The following is a 24,463-nucleotide window of genomic DNA, read 5'->3' as shown; positions in this document are numbered from 1 at the left end:
CTCCTTGCACTGAAAAATAAAAGACATCAGAATCACAGACTATATATATATATATATATATATATATGTATGAAGAACGAAATTTCCATCCCTCATGAGCCAAAACCTGCATCAAAAACATCATGCACAACTGTAGCTCGGATACATCTCAGAAATTATTTGAAATATTTAATGAGCAAAGGATATATTAATGTACTTTTAATCCTAAACAGGAGTTAAATTGGTATTTTGGAGGTGGACACATTCTATAATCCGGTGCAGGTCTGCCTAGATAATATGACATGAATAGCTAGCTAGTAGCTGGCTTACATTTGAAAAGTTAATGGACAAGCTTAAACTAAAGGAAAACTAAAGAAACAAAAATTCCATGTCAGTAGGTAACAACTTTAATGACAAAGCATGAACACAATGAGGGTAATACTGAACAAATACCAGCAAAGGGACGTTAACGTTAACGGATATTGGTACTTCCGTAAAATGAGAACGTAGAGCGTTGCAGGGGTGTTACGTCATTCTTTCAGCTTTTACATCTGTATGTTTGTACAAAATCATGGCGTCTTCAGGTGCTAAAACGTATTTATATGAAAATATAGATTTGTATACATGAACATGAAGTTGCTTTATCAGATGGACACGTTTATACAAAAACAGGTACTCATATCAGAATATGACATGGTTTATGAGAAAATGTGAATATTGAATGAGTATTTAGGAATAGACTATCTGAAAACACATCAGAATATTACTAAGCGGCTGAGTATGGAATAAAGATGAGTTCATATTCTCCATCTTGAGTCATTAGACATTGTGACACTGCATCTAAGGCCTCGTGTGGATGGTGAATGAAGAGCGGTATTGTTACAATCCAGTATATTATTCTGTTTGAAGAGGTGTCAGAGATGGCCTTGGCAAACACATGAGCTCAACATCTCTCTCTCACATTCTATTATATGGTTTCTTCATAATTTACAGTCACAACTGACAATTAACTGGATAGTGCTTAAACCAAGCAACGTAATAAGAAAACAGTCGCTCTGCTGTACCGGGAGTCAAGGCCAGAGCTAAATGAAACTTCATACAGTAAAAGTCAAACCAATCCCATGAGGAAATCTGGAAAACAAGATATCCCGTCACTTCACCTCGATAAAATGAGGTATGTATGTTTTAGGGGGAAAAGGGGGGGTTAAAATCACTCCATTAATTTGTAGCTATTGGAATGAAGTTATTATTTTTTTGTCTTGAACTTAAACTGCTGTCCCTTAAACCAATGTTTCTCAGCTCCAGTCCAGGGGACCCACATACCAGAATGTTTTACACAAATTAAAACACCTGATTCCACTCATCGGCTTCTTAGTGTGTTGAATAGGGAGACATCTAAAACATTTTGGGAGGTTGGCCCCGAGGACTGGAGTTGAAAAACACTGCTTTAAACGACCGTCACAATATTTAAGTATTTCAGTTTCAGTGTAATCTTTAAGCATGTCGAATAGATGGAATTACACATCGCTTATGACAAAGAGCAGTTCTGATAGGGGAGAGCAGGTATAAATGTAACACTCAATAAATGCACAATGCACTCGCCTTTGCAATGGAAGGTCTGTGCAATAAAAAACTATACAGTTTTATTAATTTATCACATATTTAAAGGGTTAGTTCACCCAAAAATGAAAATTCTGTCATTAATTACTCATGTCGTTCCACACCTGTAAGACCTTCGTTCTTCTTCGGAGCTCAAATTAAGATATTTTTGATAAAATCTGATGGCTCAGTGAGGCCTGCACTGACAGCAAATTAATTTACACTTTCAAACGCCCAGAAAGCTACTAAAGACATATTTAAAACAGTTCATGTGATTACAGTGGTTCAACCTTATGAAGCGACAAGAATACTTTTGTGCGCCAAAAAAAACCAAAATAACAACTTTATTCAACAATATCTAGTGATGGGCGATTTTAAAACACTGCTTCATGAAGCTTCGAAGCTTTATGAATCTTTTGTTTCGAATCAGTGGTTCGAAGTGCGTATCAAACTGCCAAAGTCACGTGAACCAACAAAATTTTGAAAAACTTATGCCGTAACGAAGCCTTGTTTACTGAAATCACGTGACTTTGGTGCTCCGAACCACTGATTCAAAACAAAAGATTCGTAAAGCTTCATGAATCAGTGTTTTGAAATCGCCCATCACTAGATATTGTTGAATAAAGTTATTTTGTTTTTTTTGGCAGACAAAAAGTATTCTTGTCGCTTCATAACATTAAGGTTGAACCACTGTAGTCACATGAACTGTTTTAAATATGTCTTTGCAGTAACACTTTATTTTAGGATTTTTTAACTAGTTGCTTATTAGCATACATATTACTAGAATATTGGCTATTTATTAGTACTTATTAAGCACATATTAATGCCATATTCTGCATGACCTTATTCTACATTCTTAATCCTACCCAATACATAAAATTCACAACTACCTTACTAACTATTAATAAGCAGTAAATCATGAGTTTATTGAGGGAAAAGTCGTAGTTAATAGTTTATATGTGTTCCCTATACTAAAGTGTTACCGTCTTTAGTAGCTTTCTGGGCTTTTGAAAGAGTAAATTAACTTGCTGTCAATGGAGGCCTCACTGAGACAACAGATTTTATCAAAAATATCTTAATTTGTGTTTCGAAGATGAACAAAAAGTCTTACGGGTTTGGAACGACATGAGGGTGAGTAATTAATGACAGAATTTTAATTTTTGGGTGAACTAACCCTTTAAGTCAGTGGTTCTCAAAGTGTGGGGCGCACGGGTATTGCAGGGGGGGCACGGGAGATCAGCAGAAAAAAATGTTTTGAAATGGCGTTCAAGTGCGTGAATAGCAGATTGCGTCTTTATAAAGCGGCACCGAACGCCAATTACACTGAATCGTTCTTCTTCAGATTCTTGACTTGTCGCTGTCTGAACAAGCCCAAAGTTGCTCGCCATAGAAAAGCAGCACTTCAGCGGACGAAATCACAAGCTGCTTTTGTGAACGGTGCGCGCTCCACTGCTGTACGCGTTCTGAAGAGAAGACGTAACTGCTCTCCCCTACTTCTTCTGTAGTTTTAATTAAATGAAACCCCTTTGAAACAAACAGAAATAATATATCAAAGGAAAAGACTGGACCCTGTGCAAATGGGGAATCAGACGTTGTAACATGTCTAAGCATATTAACGCCTATCATTTTTATTCAAATGGACATATGAAACACTCAAATGGCCCCATGACTCTTCTGTGTGTCGATTGTGAAAATGTAGGCAACAGCCTTCTTTCAGTGTCCACAAGAAATTTTGAATCATTTTATTTACATCCTATCTCATATTACACTTACAAATAAATATTGCATTCTTACAGTCTACATTTCAATTCTACCACTGTTCATCTGTGAGCGTATTTTCACCTGAGCTTTCAAAGAGAAGGTTTCCACATCTGTCCTTCCCTACAACTCTTCAGTAATATAAACAACAAGGATTCAAGGAGCCGGGTAAATGCTGGGGTTAGTGAGGCAGAAATAGAAAGTTGCTTTAAAACCTATAGGACATGTAAAAACCATGGGGAGGTGCTCCGGCCATGTAAAAAGGGGGCAAATGATGTACATTTCGCCTCAATAAAAAGAGAAACATTCATACATTTACCATACTGGAGAGTAATAGACCAAATCTACTCTGTATATTTTTCTATCACAGCAATCATATGGTTTTATAACACACAACTCAATTTTGTGGGCTTGTATTTCTACACAGTCCGTCCCATGTTCATCATCGCATCTTCAAACTGTCAGGTTGTACTTCTGGACCAGTTGCTGTACATACAGTCAGATGGGCCAGTCTCAGATCAGCTGAGGGCCACTATATGCACTTTCTGTATTATTCTTATTGTGCAAACGAACAACCTCCCGATGGGGCTCAAAAGAAGTCCTCAGTCCTTTTTTTTTACCACATTCACTTGATCAAATGGACAGTGCATAAGGAGTCTTTATTCTCATGTTGCTTTTCATCATCTAAGTCTTGTGATTTTCTCCCAGAGGAGAGATGGAGAGGGAGAACTGTGGTGTTTTGGTGTTTTTCACCGACTCCTTAAACAGTGAGTGTGCAGATATAGCTGGTACAGATTCCAGCCAGGGGGAATCCCACACGTCCACGACCCCGTCTTGGAATTCACGCAGGAGGGACAGACAGTACAAAATAAGCGTTAAAAAACAAACACACACCTGGATCTGGGGCCAGCTGGGTGCTTTGAGGGCCTGTTTTGGTCTAGTTACATACTAATCTGGAAAAAGCCCGGGATTATCTAAAAAAAATAAGATCTGTTGTATCCGTCCACAATCCTATGATTTGAATCTAAATAAATCAAAAAACTAAATTACATTAGCAATAACAACCCACGTTCATTGACTTTCATGGAGTGTGATTTTCTGTACAGCTGTCAAGTTTGTTTCCTTTCTTTTTCTCGCTGGTCTTGTTTGGGCTTGTTTATTCAGGGTGTCGGTAACTGGCATTCTGTCCCTGCGCAAGCCAATTGGCAGCTGCTCTCTCTGCACCACCTGGACCGATCGTAGGAGCCAGTGCGAACGTGCCAGTCTCTCTTCACCCGTTTCCCCTTTCTGTGAATTTCCTACTTAACTCGAGACTCCCGATAGATTTTATTCTACTCCCTGCATCCACTATCTATTCTTTAATGATTCCTCCCTCTTGTCCCCCCCCAACAGTGCAAAGGCATTTCTGGTGAGTTTTTGTGTGTCCGCCCTCCCGCTTTCCCTTTCTTTCTTTCTCTTCCCAGCTTCTACAGATTGTCTTGCAGTCTCTCCATGTAGCTTCTAAGCTCGGCCGACTGTCCCAGGTCTATGTCTTGACAGACCCACTTGATATCGTCTTCATTCCCAATAAGGATGGAGTTGGTGTATGGCCCACCTTCGTCTGGTAGTACGGTGGCAAAGGAAGTAAACTTGACCCTTTTGCGCTTGGCAGCGCTGGGAGAGTTGTTAAGGGGTTCAGCTTTTCCACTGGGGTCATTTCCCGAACAAGACCGTGGATCAGAGTGCACATGGGGGATGCCGCGCCCGTGCAAAGAGCCACTTTTCTGAACGCCGCTCCCGTTGAGGAGGTACTTGCTCTCCTCGCACCCCTCATTGCGATCTATCGCAGTTGTGCACTCATCGTTGTGTGCCAGCGGCCCATGATCGCCGTGATGATCCATCAGGTCCGCTTCGTTGCCGAGCCACACCCAATCATGGGCGTGGTTCATGTTGCCCTGCTCCAGAACAGGAAGCTGTTTGTGGCGGTAACGGAATGCGAAACTGACACAGTTGATGAGGAAGACAAGGATAGCAAGGCAAAAGACTCCGAGCAGGGCGTACATGCCGATTTCTAGGTCTGACAGACCTCTTGGAGCCTGGGTCAAGTCGCTCTCTGCCCCGCCAGGTAGGTCCACCTGTGCTGGGTAACTGGTATAGTCCACAGGGTTGTTGTTTTGTCCCCCACCAGGCTTGTTGCCCCCGGAACGACTAGTTAGCGTAGTCTTTGCTGTCGTGCTGACTTTCTTCAGGACCGACTCTTCCCGTTCTACCGCTGTGTTTGTGTATTTCCAGCTATCTCCTCCACTTGTTTTATCCGGTTCTAGTACCTTATGTCTCTGTTCATTTGTGCTGTTGTCCAGACTGTTCTCCTCTTGAGTTCCACTCCTCTGCTCCAGGTCGTTCTGTCCAAACTTCACCTGTACGCTTCCTATGCCCATTGCCAAAATGCTCTTCCTCTTGGATTTCTGGCAGATTTCTGAGATCATCATCTCCACGCGCAGCAGCGCCCCCTGGCCCTCACCTTCCGCCACTATCACAGGCCAGCGCTGGGATTGCTCCTGATAGGTGGAGACCACGCTCTCATCCAGCGAGGTGATGGTTAGAGTAAAGTCTTTGGGGTCATAGATGTCGAGAGGGGTCACAGAGCCATCGCTGTACTGAATCCATGCACTGATGATGGCCTCCTATAATAAAACAGAGAGTCGGTGAGAAATAGAAACATGGTTTAAAGGATAAGTTTGCCTAAAATGTAAATTCGGCATCATTTACTTAGTCCAATGTTGTTTCAAACTCAAACAGCTTTTTTTGTCAAACACAAGATGAGAAATCATTGAACTGTACTGCTTGCACTTCCTTTTGATTCATATTTTCATTGAATTGGCTGATCCAGTTCACAAAACCAGTCTGAATGATTTGCTTACAAATCTGCTTCTCAAATCAATGACTCAGTCTCAGGTTAACAGAAGGTAAGGAGAAGATTAGTCACTATGTATAGTGCATGAGTCATATGGACCACTTTTATGATACTTTTACAGAGTTTTACATCCTTTTTGAAGCCTCTTCAAGACTCAGTATCCATTCATTGTAATTGCATGGAAATGATGACTGAATTTTCATTTTGGTAAACTATCCCTTTAACAACAAAACTAAATTAGTTAAACAGAAGCATTCTTATTTATATAGGTACTGCGTCGTCGTCTTAGGAGAGTTAAGTTTTATATAGTGTATATGCCATTTTATTGTGAAAATGAGGGTTTCTGCTCTGAAAACATTTCAAATCCCTAAACATGTGAATCAAAGCACAAACTGCCTGTGATTAGAACTGACATCTAATAGCCATGCTGTCAAGATTATTTCTCTTAATAAATGTTTTAAAAAATTTCCCACGATAAATGCAGGAGCACTACAAGTTAAGATTTACCTTTAAAAGGCTCAGTCATTTATACATCAAATAAAAAGGAAGAGGCAATTAAGTTGGCATGCTGAAAACAATAAACTTCCTCTTCACTTGACTGTGCGTGCCCAGCAGGAAGTCCTGCAGTAAAAAGACTACATTAACAGTACAGAATGGAGCTGCATGCCATTTTTTTGGTTACAGCATCAAATTCAAGGTGGCAGTATCATCTTCTGGAATAACTCCCTGCTGAAACAAATGATGTTTCGCATCTTTCATCACCATCAACTACAGGGAAACACAACTCAACAGTATTATGAGGCTGAAAAGAGTTCCCTTAAAGGGATAGTTCACTCAAAAGTCAAAATTCTGTCATGGTTTACTCATGTTCTAAACCTATATGACTTTATTTGTCCTTGTAGAATATTCAAACCTTGTATGCTTTCAATATACGGGAAAAAAAAATCATGTTTATTATTCAAAATTTCCACAGAAGAAATAAAATCATACAGTTCAGAATGACATTAAAGTGTGCAAACAATGACACCATTTTTATTTTTGAGTGAAGTTTTCAAGTCAAGTTTTCCAGAAGCGCACAAAAATATATGTAGCAGAACTTGCGAACTGTGCAAATTAATTTTAGCTTATCTAAACATGTAGTCATATATAATTTAATAAATACTAAATACTACGCTAGGAAAGAGAGAGGTAATTATAGGATTTGGATTATAATTATATAGGATGTGGAGTGTGTGGAGTTAATCACAAACGCTTGAGAGAGTGAAAACGCAAACTGCAGATCAACTACGCTAGTGTCAAAAATAGTGTACAAGAACAACCTCCAGATATGTGGCCACCTTGATTTTGGCAGCTTCTTCAAATGAGACAAAAATCGTTTTTCTTAATATCCGTAATTGCCAACAACTCCAAATGAGACTCTTGCAGTGTTTTCCCACCCACTCTCATTCACTCATAGTTAACCTTGGGCCTTGTGCGTGGGAAAACGCTGGCAGAAGCCAGGGAAAGCGTTTCGATTTTTAGCAAAGCCGCTATTTTAAATACTTTAATCAGATGATTTCAAACAGCACTGTAGGAGGAAGTAGAATATTAGAGCTATTCACTTCTCAGTTACAATAAGGCCTGCCAAAACGAACACCGGTGCCTCAATTGAAGGGCCATGGGTTAATAGAGCAAACAGAGGCCATTTTGCAGAATGTGTTTGCATACTGGATTACTTCTGCAATGGTATCTGTACTGTTGGCAGGGGAGACTGTGGAAGGTTGATAGGTGTGCTTTACAATGACTGGTTTAAAATGTTGCATGGTCAGGAAAGTATGTGAAAAGCAGTCTGCTTTTTTCCAAGTTGTTCCTTTACTTGACTTTTTATTGAACATTTTAGTCTCTACATTTTGCCTCTAATATCTCTCACTCTCTCCTTAGCCACAGACTCCTTAAAAAAACTCAACCAGGTAGCATGAATGAAAATTTATTCTGAAGTGTCACAATATTAGAGCCTATTTCTAATGTAGAGCTCTTGCATGTGGACACTTCTGTTAATCAGCAGGTTTCCTTGCAGCTGTTTAAGCTTTAAAAGTTTTCCAACAAATGCTTTCAAACTGCACTGCTCTTTCAAATAAACACACCGGCCTCAACTTAATTCCTAAAAACTTTAGGCAATTGTCAATTTTAGTTTGTTCTCCCAGCCTCATGTTCTAGTTCTTGAACATTCCAGCTAATTCACAGTAACCTCAAAGTTCTAGAATGTTTAGATAAATTCAGGGTAGCTTCAGTTTTTGGTTCTATCCATTTTATTTTTTATTTAAGAGCGGGCTCTGGCTCTTGTTACTTGAATGTACAAGGCTTCCATTGTCAGCTCTTGGTTATTTTAGCTGTACAAAAACAATCCATTATACTGCTTGATGCTGCAAACAAAGTGACATAGCAAACATTTTCCTAAAACATTCCATCTAATTTACAATAGACTCAACTTCTAATTCCAGAAAATTACAGGACATTTGCATTACCTACATTTCTTCCACTTTTATTTCTAAAATTTTCAAGTCAATTCAATTGATTATAGCCTCTACAACACTGCAACATCTAGTTCCAGAACACTCCAGCCAATTTACAATAGCCCCCAATGTCTACAACAGCCTGAACTTCCCTTTTTAGAATTTCATAACTAATTCACGGCTGTCTATATGATTTTCTTCCATATTCTTCCAATTCAGAGTACTTTATGATAGTAAAATTAATTATTCTGGTGGTCACTTCTCATGGCTCTCACCTGTTTGGGTGTGTGCAACAGGTCCTGAGCAGTGGTTGTGATGTAGAAGGCTCTGTTGTTGGTGGAACTGGGCCGCAGCGAGAGACTCAAAGAGCCCACCAGCTGAACTCCCAGATCACTGATGGTCACTTTATCATCCAGCACTCTGATGGCCTTCTCAGCCAGAATGGAGTCAGACAAAGGGGATATCACCTGGGAAATACAAAGAAATGGAGGCACCAATGATCCAATCCTCACACAGTGCAGATAAAATGCATGTGTCACTCTGTGCCTATCTATCTATCTATCTATCTATCTATCTATCTATCTATCTATCTATCTTTCCTGTCCCTGTTTCCATTATATAATATCTCCCATCCTTACAAAAGTAAAGCAAAGGCGAGGAGATACAAACTGACTCTTTGCAATTGCTTTACTATGACAGACAGGCAGTGTGACAGGTGTACAAAGAGCTCTCAGAATCAACGTGTCATCGTCGAGCATCATATTCTGTTAGCGTGGACATAACTGACACCATGAGGATTCCCAAGCTGAGGGGAGGAAAGGAAAAAATAACAAAAATGGCAGCAAATCAAAGGGGTGGCGAAAGCCTAAATGATAGGGAGAGAGACAACATGAAAAAGAATAGAGAGAATTCCACACAAAACTAAAAACAAAACCAACTCATAACCACATGCGAGGTCTTATATAACCATCACACATTTAGACCAGCATGTGAAACATGATAAAGTGCAAATTGAGACTGACAGACATGAAAACACACATGGAGAGAAAATGAACATAAACACACAGGGGCCTCTTAGTCAACGGGTTCCCAACAGAACACTTGACTCTGGAATGAGCATTCAACACAGCTGAGATTTTAACACCTGTAAGCAAACGTGCTTGTTATCACTCACACGCAATAACATCTTTGCAATGAGGGGTGAATATTTCCGGTGCGTTTGACAAGGGAGGTGTTACTATCTCTCAGGTTCTTTCTTTATTTGTCAACGGTGAATACTCTAAATAAAGTATGGCGACTTTATTTAAAACTGAGCTGCTCACTAAACAGATGCAGTCAAACAAACTGACTATGAATAAACTAGGCATGGATTTGATTCCCAGGGAACACATATATTGTACTAGATAGTTAGATAGATAGATAGAGGATGGATGGATGGATAGAGGATGGATGGATGGATGGATAGATAGATAGATAGATAGATAGATAGATAGATAGATAGATAGATGGATGGATGGATGGATGGATGGATAGATAGATAGATAGAGGATGGATGGATGGATAGAGGATGGATGGATGGATAGATAGATAGATAGATAAATAGATAGATAGATAGATACCTGTATAGTGGTCATGCCCACGTCTCTTCCCACCAGCACCCTTCCATCAATTAGTCGAGCAATGCGTGTATCTTCCACTTTTAGGAAATCCAGGACCATCTCTGTGATGTCGGCTGACCAATCAGAGCCCAGCATGTGCACAAGCTCCCCACCAGGGTCAGCTGGCTCGGCTACGAAGTGTGTGAGAACACGCACCAGAGCATACTGATACTGCAGGGCACAGCCTCTGCCCTTCCTCTCATCCTCCTCATCGTCCTCACTGTCCCGGGTCGGCCTGGGAAATATAGAAAGCAAAGAAGTTAAGATATTTCAAATCTACATGTTTAGAAAACAGAAGCCCTGATGTACAAGGGCAGAAACATTATTATTGAAATGCTATTATGTATAATCATAATATTCAATAAACAAAACACAAATGGGTTGATTTTGGGTTGGGCTGTTGAAGTTGAAATAATGATTTACTAGTAATAAGATTATTAGAATAATAAAATACAATGTATTACAAAAAAAAAAAAAAAAAAAAAAAAAAATCTCCTTGTTCTTCACGGTTTCCTTAAAAGGAGAGTTCACACATCTTTTACACACTTTCATGTTGTTCCAAACTTGTATGACTTTCTTTCTTACATGAAACTCAGCAAAAGATGCAAGGCAGATTGGCCATGAAGGACTTTTCCTTACAAAACTGAGACAGGGGTTGTCAAGCTCAAAACATTAGGAAAAAAGCAACACAAAAATACCAAAATACGAGTCCAAACAGCCTGTACACTATATTCCAGCTCTGAGTGAGGTCATTTAAATCATTATTTACTTGTTCTCACATCTCATTTTCACTCTTGCCAATTAAAACATTCAATTAAAAGAAAGAAAGTGTGGAAAAGATGCAGCTGGTTATCTGACTGATTAGAACTGAGGAAAACAGTCTGATCTCCAGCAATTATCCAATTTTCTTTTCCTTTCCTTTCCTTTTTTATTTTGAATTTATTATTATTATTATTGTTTTCTCTGCTTTTTTTCTGTTGGGATTTGTTTTGTTTTCCTTGCCTTGTCTGTTCTTTTCCTCCTTTTTATTTTTCTCTCTGAAACTGTGATTACTTCAAATTTCCAGTTCACCTAGGGGGAAGCATTGCGTGGGGTGTGTGTGTGCGTGTGCATGTGGTTCCTGGTGTTAACAGTGGTTTTGTTGTTACAGGCAGAGAGACAGAAATTGGCCAAATTGAAAAATGGGCCCAGCAGACAGACTGAAGGCCAACAAGCAGAATTGGACTGTGAAAAAAAAAAACAGACATATATCCACACACACAAACACAGAGCAAATACCATGAAAATGAAAGGGATGTTGCTGGATCTCTGTGGCTAAAAACAGTGTGCCCTTCTCCTCAGATGTATGCTCACAGTCATATATGTAAATATATATAACCTTTCGCTTGCTCACACACACACACACACCTCTTGTTGGTGATGATGGGCACCCTCCATCCTTTGACTTGGCTGAGCTTATCATTAGAGACCTCAATCTGGAGCGGTAACCGTGGCACCCAAACAGTGAGCTCTAATTGGCTGGTCATATAGAGGTAGGTAAAGTTCACTTGAAGAGAGACACGCCCCCTCATCTCTTTCCCACTCACCAACACCTCATCACAACCAACAGATACCTGCAGTGCGAGAGAAACAGAAAGACATGGAAAAGTGAAGTAGAGGTGGATCGAACAGTTGTGATTGTTTTGTTGATTTTGTAATGGCTGTGGCATTTGCTATATTTTTTTTCCCCCAGCACTATACACAATTACACTTATCTGAAGAAAATGGAGAGCACCTTTTTCACATAATTATGTGAAAACTGGGAAAACAGCCTAGTGAGTGCCTCCTTGTTAGTCTCTCTGTCTTTTTCCTCTTCTTTTTTATATGGACTTCATTTATCCCCATCTTTTCTCTATATTTTGCCCTCTTTACTCTCTGTCGTGATTAATGGTGGTCTGTATCCGCTGGACGTTTATGACACTTTGATGGGCTGTGTCTGTGTGACGTTGTCATGGCGAACAGAGCACCATCATTTTCCTACCGGTAAATCACACATACATATACACACACACAAGCTCAAGCAGCGTGAAGCAGTCACATCTCACTATTACAGCTCAGGGTCACCACAGGGGCACACTGAGATTTGAAATGAACATGCATGTGTGTCATGTACGGCTCAAAATGCTCAAGCTTTTGTGGTTTGCCAAGTGCTTTTATTTCATAAACATGTTCCTTAGCATACTCCTGTTAATAATGATGACCTAACAATGAAAGTGAGAGAGAAAGAGAGCTGGAGAAGAAATAAGAACAGTGAACACAGATATTCAGAGCAGACCACACTTGATTCACTTGACTAGATGAATAATAATAATAATAATAAAAAGTAACAATACCAGTCTTTTGCAGTACTGTACCAAGTAACAAGTCAATTTTTTGTACTGTCAAACCATGCTTTTCTACTTTTTGCAATACAATGCAATTTTTTAAGCAGTTTTATTTTACATTTGATTACTAATTTCTGAATGTTTACTTGCCATTAACTGTGGTAAGATACCTGAAAAACTTTGCTCTATGCATATATTACTGCTGACTCTTTACTGTTAAGAACATGAAGCAATGATTACTTAATTGAGAAATACTGAAAGGCTAGACGTCATTGTTACAGTATAAACTTAATTTTATATTTATATTATTCCTTATATTATTCCTTCATTCTTATTCCTTATTCTGATGTACACCATATGTTTGGTACTTGAATGTGCACTTTTCACTAAACCAAATTAACAGAGGCAAAAAATTTAGAAAAAAAATTATAATGTCAAGAGATCTGGGAATACTTGATCTGGGAGGTGGAGAGCAAGAGAGACAGAAAAAGATAGATTGAATTGCCATTCTAAACAGACAGTTAAACAAAGACCCTTTTAAAAGCAAGACCAACTAAAATGCACTATGATTTATTCAACGCAAGCAATTAGAATGAAAATATGAGATATAAATGTCATTTCATCAAAGTAAATGCACTGTCTCTCTTACACACCCACCTACACACACACACACACACACACACACACCCTGAGAGGATGTATAACAGATCCCATGCTGTGGATGTTTTTACATAGGATGTAATGTTCTGACACACAAACACAGACAACGACAGTTGATAAAAGGCACCCTCTAGAAGCCCTCAAGTTTTTGTGTATATGTGTGTAACTCTTGAAAGAGCAATTACCCAGAATTCCCTGCAAGGACGCTACGCTCAATTTCTCTACCTCTGCTTCTTTCTCTGTTCTTGCAATTTGCACCTTTTTCAATCCACCCATTTTTCTGATCATCTCCAGTGTTGTTCTAAGATTCTCTGCAGCAGAAATGACTGTGTCAGGTCTGAGGACCGCAAGGCTAATGACACAGGAAAATGGCAGCTAAAGTGGCATGTGGCCATATCAGAACATCAAAAACACGACATGAGAAAAACATTTTGGAAGCTGGGACACAGCATCACACTTCTCCTCTGAGGTTGATAATTGTATAAACCACCAAAGTTCCAAATAAGCAGCTTATTTGACTAGATTTACATTTATTGAAACACCAGAGAAATAGCACTAGAAAAATCTGTACTCGCAAGGCAGAAAAATAAAAGTGGTAATAAAATGAAATGGCCACTGTTACCATTATGACACTGTTTGAATTGTGTTTTCCGTCAGTTTGAATAAGAGAGAACCAACATACTGTATATTGCGACACCATTTTTAAAATAAAATGGCAACTATAGTTGTATATGCAAATATTGCAGTGGCATTATCATCGCTGGTTAGATTTTGTATCCTCAACATTTTTACATTAAGTCAGTTGGAGAATTTCATATTTTAATATAAGACTTAAGACTTATAAGAAATAAGACTTTAATATTTAGATTAGTATAAATAGCACACTTGAAAATCTACAAAATGAAATGCACATGCAACAGTACAAAGACAGTGCGTATATAAGAAAATGTAATACATTTCAAAGTTAAATGCATCAATATAGTGCACTTTTAGAGTTCAAAATTAAGAGGTCCAACCCATGCTCGGTGTCCAAATTGAGCAAAAAGTCTTTGCATTGACTTGTATCTGGACTTTAAAGTGGAATAAAACTTCTTTTTAGCTGTGCTATAGTGTCTCAGTCTATATTATATTCACACTGGTGTTTTAGGAAGCCAACCAATTAGAATATAATAATAATAGCAATAATAATATTTTTATATTATTATTATTATTGTTATTATGCCTAAGACTAATGTTTACTGCAAAACAAATGTAAATGAAAAATTAATATTTCATAAAGAGTATATTGTTTTAATTTACATTACACTTGGGATCCTTTTGTCCTAATTTCTCCACTTGCAAGAGATGAAACCTTCAGCTTTTATTTTTGCGGAAAATTGCAGTTTTTGTGAAAACAGGTTTACAAACGCACCTCATGACAAATCTAGTTAAATGCTGTAACCATCAGCAAATTATTCAAATGGGAAAACAGTGCATAATCAATGCCCGTTGTGCTCCAAATGTACGTTAAACTCACAGCACATTCACTGTAACCTGAGCCGCACTGAGGGTGCATTTACATGACATCAATGTACTAAAAATGGAAAAGCTTTTCCTTTGCGTTTTTGAAAGGTTCTGCGCACAAATGAAAACGTTGTCAAAAGATCCCCGTTCACAGGAATCTATGAAAACGACTAAAAATGCTGTATTATGCATACCAGGCCAGTAGTTGGCCATATCACTTTGTAAAGAAACCCTACGCTTCTACAGTACGCATTCTTCTACAGTGCCTATAGACTGAACACGTAATACACATGAGGTCACCGTTTTCACAAATTTGCGTTTTTGTAGTTTACACAGAGACGATAATGGTATCATTTTCAAAAACTTTCAAAAACTTGCACTTTCAAACTCATTTTCAAAAGTTTGCATTTTAAGGCCCCCAAAACACCGTTGTCGTGTAAATGAATGGCCAAATCTTAATTTTTTTCTATTTTTAGTTGAAAAGGATGAGGTGCAAACGGCCCCTGGGACAATGAAAACTTTGAAAACACCAGATCACATTTCCACAAAGAACATATTAACACAAATAATATAATATATTATTAACACAAGTATTCCTTGACACTGGTCTCTTGTTCAGTCTTGTATACCTAGCTTATCCAGTTTTCTCTCTCCTTTCCTCTCATCTTGTGGCTGATGGCGTATTATTTCATGACTTCGGAACGAACCTGTATAAACACTTCCCTTCGTCAAAGCCAAAGAGCTGAGCCATGGATTTGATGACACTGAAAAATCGATTTAATCTCTGTCTCTATTTTAAAGAGAGGGGGAGAGGAGACTGGGCAATGAGAGAGAGATGAAGGCCAGTGTTTCTTTGTGGAGACGAGCACTATAAAGAGAAAATTATGTCTCAACAAGAAAGGCGAACAACCCAAAAAACAATTGGAAGTTTTCTAATACTTCTATAAAATGAATCGTGTTTGGCCCATTTGGACATTTAGGACCTGAAATTTGGAGAGAATATAGAGAAAAACCCCTTCTGAATGAGTTTAACATACAGAACTCACATGGACGACAAAACAAATAAATACTTAAGAAGAAACCTAATATATAAGTATATATTTATTTATATTTATATTTATACTTATACCTAAATCTAAAAAAGTGCTTCTTGAATTAACTGTATCATTGTATCAAAAGTATCATTTTATAATCAACCTGACTACATTAGGTTACATGAAAAACGGAAGAATTAATATACCTTTAGCAAAAATGCTACTATTAAAGGAAACAAAGCAATTAAACAGTTTATGAAGAAGTAAACTTCATAAACTTCAAAACAATAACTAAAGCATCTTTTTTATAACTGTTATTCAGATATATGTATTTATGACTTTACTCAATTAAAATATCATGCGTTGTGTTGATCTCGGCAGCTCTTTTCTGCTTCATTTCTTCTTCCAGCAGAATGCTGCTTTTTCTGTCAGTTTTCTGTTCTTTTCTCCACTTCAATTCCACTCTTCCTGTTCTGTGTCTTCCTCCACTCTCAGCTCATCTCTGGAGTGATAAATCACAGATTATTTGGCTGACAATGCAAAACAGCGCCAGGTGCCGCAATCCACCAATCCCATCAACCGCCCAGCTCGCAAATTACTCTGAAGAATTGGCACTTGCCTCTCTGCCGTGGTGAGGAGGAGAAGAGAGAGACAGAGATTGGTAGGGGGCAAAGAGGAGGCAAGAGAGGGAGAGAGAAAGAATAAGAAAGAAAGAGAAAGGACAAAAAGAAAAAGGAAGACAAAGATGGTGGGCATCAGCTGGAAGGGGTGGAATCAATTTCCTGGACAGCTCAGGTTCACTGCTTGCAGAGGAATGGTCAGATGTAAAGAAAGGTTTTTAAAACAGATAGATGACCCCACTTAGGGATCGTCTTCACTTTTACTGCTTTTACAGCATGATGCTGCAGATTGTTACGTGTGCATCTAAACTTCCTTATGCTCTAATGAACCTGGTACTGCATCATGTTTTCATTTGTAAAATGAAGATATTTTATTCCCTTTCATAAATTAAATTATTCATTAAACTATGAAATATCTTACAAAAAATAAATAAAACTACATAAGAACATGCATCTCTGATCAAATCATCATCTACTGTATAATTTGAAATATATCGTTTATGTATGAAATCGAACAAATTATTTTATATACTGTAAATACTACTTACACTACTATTCAAAAGTTTGGGGTCAGTAAGATTTTTTTTTTTTTTTTTTATAACCAAATACTTTTATTTAGCAAGGATGCATTAAATCAAATAAAACTGATCCGTGACAGTAAAAACATTTACAATTTTACAAAAGATTTCTTTCAAAATACATGCTATTCTTTAGAATTTTCTATTCATCCTAGAATTCTGTGTATCAAAAAGCATTAAAATATAAAAGTACAAAAATATTAAGCAGCATAACTGTTTTCAACTTTGATAATCATAAGAAATGTTTAAAAATATTCAAACAGTAGTGTAAATACATCGCTACAGCTTATTGAGATGACATGCTTTTTTAAAATAGAATTTTCAGTTTCAAGTGTCTATACTGTTTATATGAAAGGAAAACATTCAATACATAAACACTGCAGAATTTAGAATTCATGTGTACATCTGTATAGTCTAACTGATTTAAAATGTCCCTACCAATAAACCAAACCCCCGGCCATGAACTAGATTAATGCTGAGAACAGCTTGGTCTCTGAACTAGTTTGTAGTTTGCACTCACATGAACACTGATATAAAGTTACAGTTACCCGCTCCTCCAAGCTTGCCTTTCTTCCAAAGAGTTTACACAGTAATTGAATTTGAATTTAGAGCATTTCCACTGCAGAAGGCGATAAATTCAGATTCAAGGTTCTAAATGTGACACTGCCTGTGGTTAGAGACTCCCATAGTGCCTTGTGGGGGGATTTGGCACTGTTAAACGTACATTATGAGTTTAAAACTTCATCTGTCAATCTTCCCCTTTAGGTGATTTCTCAAAATGCACATCTACGGAGTAAGATTTCTGATATTAGGCCCACATAGTATAAACCTTTCTCTCTCTCCTTATGTTCACTCTCAAAGTACTTAGCTTAGCATAATTAGATTTTTTGTGATTGATCATAGTGCTCATCGTTGCCTGTTCCCTTGCATTCATGACGTGGGACTTAAAAGCTCTGCAAATGATCAGAGCGTCACTGAGAAACACAGAGGCGAAGAAAGATTAATAAACAGAGTAGGAGAGAAAGAGGCAAAGGAGAGTTCAAAAGTGTGGTGATAACCTTAAGTCATATCTTTAATCAGAGAGTTTCCATTTGTGCGCAAGTTTCTTGTTGATGTGGCTTCAGCTAATTCCAAACATGCTTAAATGCTTATTCATTCAGCAATGAAAATTGCTTTTACTAGAGCATGCAATCACAGTCATCAGTGAGTTATGAACTCTCTAGTCCATGGGGACATCAAATCTGCACTCAAAAAAAAAAAAAAAAAATTATATATATATATAAAAAACATGTCATATCAAACCTGCATGTTTTTTTTTTTTTTCATTCTGTTGAACTCGAAATAAAATGTTCCCATGTAATAGAGCTGCACGATTCTGGATGGAGGAAAAAAAAAAAAAAAAAAAAAAAAAAAAAAATCGCATAGCTCTCAAATTTCTTTCATGCTTGTGCACATTCAAACCTGGTGCCTCAAAACACATCAAAACATGAAACAGCATGAGGTTAAGAGTAAATAATGACAAAATGTCCAAATTTGTACGCCTCTCTGAAACACTTGGGGCAGACGGGTTGATTTCTGCAAGTCAGTTTGTCCTAGAATGGGAAGTCAGGTCTTTTTCAAACTTCTGAAATTGATATGCGGCATATTTACATAATATTTGCATAGGTATATAAGTCATGGGTGTCCCCAATATGTCTGATATTATTATTAGTGGTCTAAACCTTTATCTACATATTCTCTTTGGGATATGAACTAAAAACAAAGCCCTTCTTTGAGACAAGTCAAAAGATACACATATTCCCACAAATAGTGTCCTTAGAAAATGGAGCAGTTCAGCAGTAACGATAAAGCCAAAAAGACCTCAAACCCGGACAAGTTCGCTGCAATGAATAGGCTAAAAAAAAGTATTTACTTATCAATAAACATTGAAAGTTAACTTCCAGACACTTTTCTTCTCCGATACCCCTGCATCTCAGCTACAATCTGCCATTGTTTCCCATAAACACCTTAAAGCGCTGTTCCATCTGTGTGAGCGTGCGTATTTGGTTACTTACACAGTATGCTATCATATCATGTGAGGTGAATCTCTTGTAACATGTCTGATTAGAAAATACTGCCATCACAGCACAGCACCAGCAGCTATGCCAGTCCCATTTTCCATGGCGTCTGTTTGAGTGCTGTTTATCTGCGCACACACACAATCACACACAGATGGAAGCTTTGTTCTAAGGTGTTTATGGTGAAAAAAAAACAGCATATTGTTGAATAATTCAGGAGAAAAGGCCTTTTAACATAACAGAAAGTTTCCATATGTCTGTCAGCGTGCTGCATGTCAGATAACTCACAGTATCTGCCAGTATTATGTTTGGGAAATAATATACAGTACATAAATATACAAGAACTTAAGCAGCGCATACTATGGCATGGTTAGCCATTTTAAAGGATTAGTTCACTTCACAATTAAAATTTCCTGATAATTTACTCACCCCCATTTCATCCAAGATGTTTTTCTTCAGTCGAAAAGAAATTAAGATTTATGAGGAAAACATTTCAGGATTTTTCTCAATATAGTGGAGTTATGGGAATAAGGGTCTTGTCTAGCAAAACAATCGGTCATTTTCTAAAATTAAATAAAAATGTATATACTTTTTATCCACAAATGCTCATCTTGCACTGCTCTGCGATGCACCACGCATTACGTAATCACGTTGGAAAGGTCACGCGTGACGTAGGCAAAAGTACCGATCCAGTGTCTACAAAGCGAACATGCAAAGACTAATTCAAATGCCCTTTACAAAAAACAGAAATGGGATTGAGTTTTTCGCCCTACCGTGGTACTTCCACCTACGTCACACGTGCCCTTTCCAACATGATTACGTAATACGTGGCGCATCGCAGAGCAGTGCAACATGAGCATTTGTGGTTAAAAAGTATATTCATTTTTAGTTTTTTTAGAAAATGACCAATCGTTTAGACAAGACCCTTATTCCTCAGCTGGGATCATGTAGAGCCCTTTGAAGCTGCATTGAAGCTGCAATTTGGACCTTCAACCTGTTGTACCCCGGTGAAGTCCACTATATGGAGAAAAATCCTGGAATGTTACCTCAAAAACCTTAATTTCTTTTCGACTGAAGAAAGAAAGACATAAACATCTTGCATAACATGGGGGTAAATATATTATTAGGAAATTTCAAATCTAAAGTGAATTAATCCTTTAAGGATTGTGGGGAAAAGTGTCCAATGGATACCCTGTCATGTGTTAAAATTCTATTGGCCATCACATGCAGCAGGTAGCCCTGATAATGCTTTAAAAAATGTGTTTAATAGCTCCCGTTGGGAAGATGAGGGTTTGAGGAGGAAGGTTAACCGCTTCCTCCCCACTTTCTCACATGGGCTCAGAGAAAGAGGAAGGTTAGGTCAAAGGCTATTACCAGAGCTGGAAAGAGCCCCTGGGAGGGTCTCGCAGGGTCCATTAGTTGTGAGTTACGGGTCCACTGGGTAGAGACGGCAGTATTATGGGAGCTTAGCCATATCCACTGTACATCCTAAGCTCAGAAAGAAGCTAGATCTATATAGTTTTAAAAGGGCGTTGCGGTGATTGATTAGCGGCTGGGATGTTTATGGGGGTCATAAGCAGTTTATGTTCACATTATATTGAAATTTTTCTGATTATGCGCTATAACATCCTACTCTTTCCTAACCATGTCAAAATCAGGCATGTAAAAAAATAGAACAGTAACCATTATAGAAGAAATGGGCTTAGTTGTCATATGTGTTTTAAATGTTACAATTTTATATAAATTATTTTATTTGAATTTTTCATTTTGCTGTTTAAATTTATCTGAAAAAGCCTATCCATCTTATTTTTAATGTAAGAGAGGATACAGTTAACTTGAATATGCAAGGACTGTGATGTCAGCCGCTGTACAAAAACAGTCTGTTAGGCTGCTTGATGTTTCAAATTAGTATTTGTTATCATGTTATTGTAATTTATTATTAAAGGGTTAGTTCACCCAAAAATGAAAATTCTGTCATTAATTACTCACCCTCATGCCGTTACACACCCGTAAGACCTTCGTTTATCTTCGGAACACAAATTAAGATATTTTTGATGAAAGTCGCGAGCTTTCAGTCCCTCCATTGAGAGCAACGCAATTTACACATTCAAGGTCCAGAACGATAAGAAAGACATCGTAATCCATGCAAGTGCTTTGTTCGCGGAAAAAAAAAATATATATTATCCAAAGTGCGTTCACAGAACAACTTCCGGTCTTGAGTTAACACAACACACATGCCTCGTAGTGCTCCCCCTACTGGATTGCACTGCAGGTCAATATTTTTGTAAAGTGGTCAATTATTATTATTTATTTATTTATTTATTATTTATTTATTTATTTTTGTGCAAATAAAGCACTTGCGTCTCTTCATAAAATTAAAGTTAAACTGGAGTCACATGGATTACTTTAATGATGTCTTTCCTATCGTTCTGGACCTTGAATGTGTAAACTGCGTTGCTCCCAATGGAGGGATTGAAAGCTCTTGGATTTCATCAAAAATATCTTCATTTGTGTTCCAAAGATTAAAGAAGGTTTTACAGGTTTGGAACGACATGACGGTGAGTAATTAATGACAGAATTTTCATTTTTGGTTAAACTAACCCTTTAAAGTTTATTGAGAATTTGTTATTCTTCTAGTTGTTTACCTATAATATATTTACCCATACGTCTCGCACATTCACAGGAAATAGCTTACTTTTGCATTCTAATAAGGTGGATAAATGTCTATTTAATGACAGATTGTACTGTGACAACTTTTGTGACAAGTATTCAATGAACTGTACCACATAACCTTGAACAAAAATGGTGGAAATGTTCAATAGCTGTTTTGTAGCCAAGACTTTGAGGTATGTGGCGTGCCTTATACAAAAATTGACTTTTAACAAATAAACTCACCCTACAAAATATTCACCGGTGTTAAAAGTGACAGCTAGCCCCTATTGTGCGATATAATAAGCATCATTTTCTTCCCAAAAGAATGAAATTCAGCCTTCATAAAGATCTGCAGGGTTGTCAGTAATACAAATTAATAATCACTTCAGGATCCACAACATCTTTAGAAAAAAGACTTGGTAATCTTAATGAAAGATTGAACAAATAATGATTTCTGATGAGAAATAATTAAAAATACACACACACACAGTTTTGTTTTGCTATCAAAATGAGGACATTCCATAGGCGTAATGGTTTTTATACTGTACAAACTGTACATTTTATCCCCCTACACTACCCCTACCCCTAAACCTACCCATCACAGAAAACATTCTGCATTTTTACATTTTTAATAAAATTGTTTAGTATGTTTTTAAAGCTATTTTAAATATGAGGACTCACAAAATGTCCTCATATTTCATGTTTACGTCATAATACTAGTGTAATACCCATGTCATTATACAAATTTGTGTCCTCATAAATCACAAAAACGTGCACACACACACACACACACACACACACACACACACACACACACACACACACACACACCCTCTCTCGACAAATATATTTTGTTTCTGTCTTGCTCAGCTGAACCTGAGAATAGGAGCAGTCTGATGCTCCTAACCTGATCAGAGTTTTACACGATTATGGGCTCGCCGGATATCTTCCCGCCTGTCACTGCAAAGTGAATGAGTTATTAAACGGATTAGCACCGTACACCTCTCCACACCGTGCTCTTTCTTACATAGAGGACACCTGCAGTGTCTACACTAGCCAAGATACAGTAAAAACCCAATGATTTTCCACAATAAATGAACACGTTACAACAGAGTAAGAAAAAAAATGTGAAAGACTGAGAAAAAGGGTTGAGGATGTGAAAGATTGACTTATAATCCTCTTTGTTTTGTGTGTCCCCATGTGTCTGAGTGTGTATACACACACACACTCTCTCTCACCCCTTCCTCCATGCCTCTGTCCTTCTTGTTCTTTGTCAAATTCAATTACCTCAGACATTACTGAGGGAGTCTTCACAGGAACCAATTAAGGCCGTGGCCTCGCTCTCACAGACGCTGGTTAAACAGTGGGATTTGAGCGCTAAAGCCTATGGGATCTCTTTAGCCGTCTCCTTTATTTATTTGATCAGCCATCATTACGAGAGCCCTTCAACCCACACAAACGCGGAACTGATTAACCACAGCGTGCGGCGATAAAGATAAGATCGCATTCACACCTGAACCTGCAGGGTGGCAATGTGACAAGGTGACATCTTTTATAAAAGATGACATTATCCTTTAGCTCCACCCTGAATGAATTCATTTATCGCCATTGAAATTGAATGTGGTAAAATTATGTTTGTGAGCATTATTTTCTGCTATAACCCACTTTCCTTTGTTTATTTCTACTTTTATATTGTACAAATAAAGCTGGGATATGTTAGCCTTTTGAACATTTCCTTTAGTTGAGTTTATCCTGACGGTGCACTTCTGGATCTCGTCCTCAGTTGCAACACTGTCATGTTTCCTGTTTACACCTGTCACACATGTCACCCGGAGTTCAAGCACACATCTTTATGACACCCGCAAGTAGACAGGTACACCTGCCGCAATTTCCCCACCACATGTTTCTGTCATGAAGCAGATTCTCTTCCTATCCTGATGCTCTTTTCCCCCTATAACAACACCAACAGAAAATGAGCATCCTGTAATTCCCTTAATAACACGCTCTGTTGTTCAACTTTGCATTAAAGCTCTGGAATGAGTTTTTCATTGTTACCGGGTATTGATTGTATTTAAACTACATATTGCTGCTTGTAAATGGAAATTGCCCCATCGGGGAAGGTTCAGTTATTAGCTCAGAGCTCAGGAGAGCATGACAACGCAGACTCTGATGCTACTTTCATGCAACCCCCAAGGGTAAAATTGACTGTCGGCCCCAAAAAGCATGTGTTATATATATATATATATATATATATATATATATATATATATATATATATACACAGTGGGTACGGAAAGTATTCAGACCCCCTTAAATTTTTCACTCTTTGTTATATTGCAGCCATTTGCTAAAATCATTTAAGTTCATTTTTTTTCCTCATTAATGTACACACAGCACCCCATATTGACAGAAAAACACAGAATTGTTGACATTTTTGCAGATTTATTAAAAAAGAAAAACTGAAATATCAAATGGTCCTAAGTATTCAGACCCTTTGCTGTGACACTCATATATTTAACTCAGGTGCTGTCCATTTCTTCTGATCATCCTTGAGATGGTTCTACACCTTCATTTGAGTCCAGCTGTGTTTGATTATACTGATTGGACTTGATTAGGA

The 24,463-nt window shown here is 37.8% G+C and overlaps 1 protein-coding gene across 3 annotated transcripts in view; it reads right to left on the bottom strand.

Annotated features, from left to right (window-relative positions):
- Positions 1-3,305: 3,305 nt before the first annotated feature.
- The window catches only part of si:dkey-215k6.1 (transmembrane protein 132C), a 215,763-nt gene continuing 194,605 nt past the window's right edge, over positions 3,306-24,463 (bottom strand). For all 3 annotated transcript variants that reach the window (XM_051894969.1, XM_051894971.1, XM_051894970.1), the window contains 4 exons: positions 11,787-11,992; positions 10,341-10,614; positions 8,997-9,188; positions 3,306-5,999 (listed from right to left, as the gene is read on the bottom strand). In XM_051894969.1, coding sequence (XP_051750929.1) covers positions 4,803-5,999; positions 8,997-9,188; positions 10,341-10,614; positions 11,787-11,992 — 1,869 coding nt within the window. In that variant the 3' untranslated portion in view covers positions 3,306-4,802. The remainder of the gene's footprint in view (positions 6,000-8,996; positions 9,189-10,340; positions 10,615-11,786; positions 11,993-24,463) is intronic.

The sequence above is a fragment of the Ctenopharyngodon idella genome, chromosome 5 (genome assembly GCF_019924925.1).
Source record: "Ctenopharyngodon idella isolate HZGC_01 chromosome 5, HZGC01, whole genome shotgun sequence".
Classification (NCBI taxonomy): Eukaryota; Metazoa; Chordata; class Actinopteri; order Cypriniformes; family Xenocyprididae; genus Ctenopharyngodon; species Ctenopharyngodon idella.
The sequence above is the reverse complement of the archived record's forward strand: the minus strand, read 5'-3'. Positions and strand labels throughout refer to the sequence as shown.